This window comes from Glycine max, chromosome 6 (genome assembly GCF_000004515.6).
Source record: "Glycine max cultivar Williams 82 chromosome 6, Glycine_max_v4.0, whole genome shotgun sequence".
In the NCBI taxonomy this organism is placed as follows: Eukaryota; Viridiplantae; Streptophyta; class Magnoliopsida; order Fabales; family Fabaceae; genus Glycine; species Glycine max.
In genome coordinates, this window is record NC_038242.2 from 36,916,951 (window position 1) to 36,922,981 (window position 6,031).

Consider the following 6,031-nt stretch of genomic DNA (forward strand, 5'->3'; position numbering starts at 1 on the left):
TAATTTATAATTAAATGATAATATAAAATTATTTTCCAATATTTAGTATATAAACATTAAACTTGATTATATTTCTTTAATTACATGTACAAAACAACCCAATCTTTTGGTGGTCTAATTGTCCATTCCACAATCTTTTGGTTGAGTTCACTTTTAACACCCATTTCACTCCTCACTGTCCATTCCGCAAGTTCGTGTTTTCAGGAGATGTCTCAGTAACTGTAAAATGAGATTTCAGGCCAATCCAACATTGGTAATAATCTTGATCCAAGAACGGTGATTCCAGGGCCCATTGACTGATACGGGGTATCAAACTCGATTCAAACATAAAAGCCATTGTGTCCGTGATCTTACAAGGTCCTCCATCATTTCCTCGTGCAATGGTAGCCTGAAAAACCAAGTACCGACACATGCATTACTAGAAGATTGAATCCATTAATTCATATTTTTTGCATCTTTAGTAGTTAGTACTTAAACCAAATCAACAAATGGCACTTAACAAGGTTTTGCACTTGGGAGTAAACCTCGGTATATGATACTGTAAGAATTTCTTACTAGTCTAACACTGTAAAAAATTATTCATTTTTATCGTTTTCATCTTTATTTTTCACATTTTATTCTAAAAAGGACTAATAGTAATGGTGCCGCGTCTATCATAGTAAAAACTTTCATATTTGATATAGAAATCTAAAGCTAATAAAAGAAGCTTCTTTGTTAAAATGACAAAGGACATGATTTTTGAAAGAATAGGATGCAGGTCCAAACATGCATTAAAGTGAACATTTTACAAAATCAAAAATTAAAGTGAAGATTTTGTAAAATCAAGAACTACTAGCACATACTAGAATTAATACCTGCATGATTGTTAGGAAAAAACATACCTCATATGACTTTGTATCAGGACCATGGGGAGTCATACAATTATGGAGACTTGCACCACCGGGAAGAAATCCATCAGCCTTGGCCTGAAAAACAAATGGTCACAACACTAGAGAAGACCAAATTTTGTCTCAACTGACCCAAAACTAATCCTGCTCTTTTCCCATATTACCAAAAAAACTACCATTAAGATGCAAATCCTTCGTGCTTCCAACAAACAGCGATTAAAAGAAAAAATTTGATATGATATACCTCATAGCCACCATGAATAAGGCCCATAAATTCACTCATGCAATTGCGATGATAATATGGAGGCCGGAAAGTATGCTCAGCAACCAGCCATCTGGGTGGAAAAATGACAAAATCAAGCAATGCCACTCCAGGTTTATCAGTTGGTGCGGTCAACACTGCACATATGAACAAAAATGTAAAAAAAAAAAAAAACAATTTCCATAAACAAAAAAAAAAAAAAATGAAGAAGAGAAGGTTAAGACAAATTTCATTTTCAAAAAAGGCATACCAGTATTGATTGATGGATCACTATGATCAAACAGAACTGTATTATAAGGGCAGAATTTGCTTAAATCATACGGCAAGTGAAAATAATAGTTGCCAAATTAATTAAGATGCATAAATTATCTCACAGGAATTATGCCCCTATCAAACTGAAAATACTATGATTGTAATCATAACTCACAATGAAGAAGGGAAAAACACCCACCTTATATGGAACATAATTACCATGCCAAGCAACAACATTGAAGGGAGAGAAATCTTGTACTGCATCAAAGAGTTCACCACCAAACTTCTGCACTATGGTGTACCCAGGATAAGATTTATCTTCAAACCAAGCACTAGGAACAAGGAAATCCCTTGGGGAAGCAAGACCATTAGCACCTATAGTGTTAAAAAAAGTTATTTTTAATTTCACATACCATGAATTTTCAAGCAACATACATGGTAGCTTAAATTTCTTAAGAGTAAAAGAGAAAAGTTACCTATTGGTCCCAGATCAGGAAGTTGAAAATGAGTACCAAAAATTTCAGCAACATAACCGCGGGATGGACCATCAGGCAGATTCACAGAAAAACGAAAACCGTGAGGTATTATAGCAATTTCACCCGGAGAAACTTTCAATCTTCCACATTCAGTAGTGATAAGGAGTCCTACAAATCCAGCAGACAGTATGAAAAATATAAATAAAAGGGAAAGGTATATTCCTAAAAAGATGTGATCCACAGGACGGATTAGAGTGTACTCTTAAGCATCATGAAACTTTATTTAACCACAACGCCAAAGAAGAAATTCATGCATGGAATAATTCAAAAACATGGTGAGAACTGGTTGTCATTCTAACTATAAAATTCTACACAAAAAAATCAAAGACAACTCTTAAATACCCATTCAGAAGACTAATGCACAAACCCTGGAAAAGAACAATATTTGTCATTCATATGCATTGCATCCTTCAATTAAGAAATTTCTTTTATATTCAAGTCCAGCCAAGTTCATTGGCACAGATCAACAAGGAAATTATACAGGTGCAGAGAGAACTATATGCACACAAGTATAATGAAATTAAACCCAAACACAACTTTCTTAGTTAACATTGAACCATCAAGGAAATTGTTTTAGTGACTTACTTCCTTGTTGGGGAACTATCAAGAAGTCACCATCAGCATTGCAAAAGGCACAATTGTCCATTGATTTGTTGGCATTGTACCTATAAGTGATATAATATTTTCCCATTTATTAAACTGTTAAAGTTACCTTAAAAATTTAAATTTTGTCATACCAAATCTGGAAGCTTGGCATCAATATCTATGACCAATACGCTATTAGTATTATTTTGCATAGGCTACCAAAATTAAAGAAAAATCAATGGCTGGAGGTGTATTTATGCAACAGGCCATGGTAGCAATAGCATTACTTAGAGCAAAGATAAAACAGCATATCATATAAACAAATTAATTTTCACAGTACACAAATCAAACAGATGAAACAACACTTGATTCTTCTTAGATAGTGTTTGGAAGTAAACAGACTAGAACAGGATGAAACATAAAATAGCAATTGTGTTCTATGTGGGTTTATTTTAAAAAGAGAATAATCACTGCCTTATCTTATTCTTGTTCACACCAAAGTTATTGTTTCAGACAGAGACCTCATATCTTCATTCTCTACCCTTCAACCCAACCCACAAATCAATGCAAGTAGCACAAGAGAACTATGAGACCCATACCACACAGTCACACTATGATGACGACATTGCTTTCGGAGCCTAAACCTAATAATTCAACAGCATCTCCTAGCATTCGTGAGGAAAGTGGGGATAACATGCCTTCTTAACATTAGTCAACCCCTCAACTCCAAGAAAAAAGGAAACTTAAACGTGCATAGCAGGGGAACTATATCTTGAATGGATTGTTCTCCAAGCAACCACCCCTCACCATAGATAAAGGATTTTAGTCACTTAGTTACATATCTTTTCCACCTTCATATACACCTAATGTAAAATCCAAGTGTCAAGAGTGTCTTTACCGTTATACCACTCTTATCTTTGACGCAGCAATTGGAGTCTCACCCCCTGCTAGTGTATTTTGAAAGTAAGCCCAAATCCAGACTCCAGGACAAAACAGTTATCAGAAGTACAAACTTCACATTAAAACAAGGTTATTCTAAAACACCACTTATGTTAGGTGTGATATCAACTGTCCACCATAGATCTGAAAGGAGATACATATGACCCCAACTTCGTAAGGCGTAAAAACATATTAAGAGGAGTTCCATAAAGTATCTCATTGTATTGATCAAAATGAAAATATACCAATGACTGTGAAATGTGCTCTATTTGTAGAGCTTATTGTAGTAGTAACTAACAATTAACAAGCAAACCAACTAACAAATGTCAACTACCACAGCTAACTGACAACATCTAACATCAACTAAAATATATATTATTTCAATTTATAGTCATTAAACAATGGCATTGGCATCATATTATAATTGTAGAGACTTAAAGCTCACAAATTATGCCATTCTGATTAAGAAACCAAGCCAACCCAAAAAAAAGAAAATCAATGACAAAAGAAAAAGAACTGACTGGCACAACACCCATTAGATAAACAAGAATACAAATTAATCAAAGGATACCAATTAGTTACATGTGAATAGCATATCCGTGGCGCATGAAGGAGCTGCCAGAACCACACATGGTGGACAACCCATCAATGAAATCCATTGGCGAATCGGGTGCATCCATGGGCTTCCATCTAAGCTGAGTTGGGTTAGCAGAACTGCTGGAGTTGTTGAACTCACTCAAAATCCTCCCATTACCCGGTACTCTTGGCTTGAACGGTTCGTGAGTCACTGATGGTTTGATCCGATAAAACCAACTACACACACACAAAAAGAAAAAGATAATTAAAAAAAACGTTGAATTAAACAAAAAAAAAAGTAGAACAGATACATATGGAGTTAATGTTCAATTTAACGCCCAAAGTGTCTACTTGTATCCTTCAAAAGTAAGGTATACAGAAAGATTTAATTGCTTGGAAAAGTTATTGAAAGAGTAATCAGACATTTTTTGCAAGGAAATAAATTAAGTTCTTCTTCATTATTACAGTATTACTTTTAAGTATTAACACAATTTTTCTCACGAATGATTCCAATTCTTTTACTTTTTTTTCAAAAGATTTTTTTTTCTATTACTATGTTGTTAGTATAAAGTATATCCATTGACGATGCTGATTTGAAATGAAGTATTCATCAGCTTTGCTATAACAACTATTCTTCATCCAGTTTAGTCAGGACCAACCCAAAGATAAAGCAATAAAGCTCAAGATTTAAACCCACCCATAATAAAATCTATTTATTTTTATAAAACAAAAAAAGACCACGTATATTGAAAAAAAAAATTGTTACATGACAGAAAGCCTCAAATATAACTCACATTTAAATTGTGTTTCTCCAAGAAAAGCATCATATGTAAGGAAGGGAAGAATTGCAAGTTAAAAGTTATAAAGAAAATACCTTTTATATTTTTAATTGTTTAAAATTCTATTTTAGAATTTAAAAAATTTAAATTTTTTATATAAAAAAATCTAAATAATTAATTTTAGATTAAAAAAAATTTAAATTTTATGTTAAATTACTTTCATAAGTTAAAATTTTCTATTCAGAGTGCATAAAGGAGTTTCACTTAATGTTGGCTTTAGTCCGTATTTACCGATGGGATCCTGACTTTATTGACTCTTCCCTCTCTACCACGTTTTTATTGTTTTGTTTTACTCAAAAGATTACTCAGTCTCCCCAATCAACCACTTTTTTTTTTGGTTTTATTTTACTCAAAAGATTACTCACTTCAAAATGAATTTGCATATTTATTTATTTAGTTGGAAAAATATGCGAAGAAGAACCTGAAGAGGTTGCGGTTGCGAGGAGAAGTGAAGGAGGTGCCGGAGATTTGCTCGGCGTATAGTCCGTACGGGCAGACGAGGGGGCTGTTCTGCGCCGCCGGCAGAGCTCCGGCGAGGGCCTCGGAGGAGAAGTGGTTGCCGAACCCGGAAAGGCACTCGAACTCGCCACCGTCGATTGGGTTCGCCATGATTCACCGAACTAAGAGAAAAAAAAAAAAAAAGAGTGAAGAATTGAACTTGCCCCCGAAAGAGGAAGAGTGATAAAAAGAGTAGATTAACAACATGGTAGTATTTGTTTTGGTTTGACCAAGTGGAATTGTTCCACCGAAACAGATTTGGAATAGTATCAATTTATGGACTACTAATGAAGAACACGACAAGGTTCTTGTACTGACACGTTTTTTTGACGTGGGCCGGTGAGTCGAACCTAAAACGTGTAATAAATTATTCTAAATTTCGTACTATCATATCAATTATTGTCACGTCGTTTAAAGGATTTGAATAATTTTAAAAATTTATATAGTATAAACACTGTATTTTTTTTTGGATATATTTAACTTTTATGAATTATTAATTATTAATATAATTTTGGTTTAAAATTTTAATCTTTCTAATTTAGAGTTTTTTCTTTTGGTCCCTACAAAATTTTTATTTATTTATTTTTATAAACTATATTTTTTCCTTAAAAACATTTTAAATAATCACTTTAAACAATAAAAAAAATGTTATCTAAA

At 33.4% G+C, this 6,031-nt stretch overlaps 1 protein-coding gene across 1 annotated transcript; it reads right to left on the bottom strand.

Moving 5' to 3' along the window:
• On the bottom strand, positions 1-5,643 carry HGO2 (homogentisate 1,2-dioxygenase). The gene is made up of 9 exons (XM_003527168.5): positions 5,298-5,643; positions 4,044-4,274; positions 2,523-2,602; positions 1,878-2,045; positions 1,602-1,776; positions 1,400-1,470; positions 1,132-1,286; positions 882-965; positions 1-388 (listed from the first exon to the last, which is right to left on the bottom strand). Exons 1-9 carry the CDS (start codon positions 5,483-5,485, stop codon positions 173-175), a joined length of 1,368 nt encoding a protein of 455 aa, XP_003527216.1. The 5' UTR covers positions 5,486-5,643; the 3' UTR covers positions 1-172.
• Between the last annotated feature and the right edge of the window lie 388 nt (positions 5,644-6,031).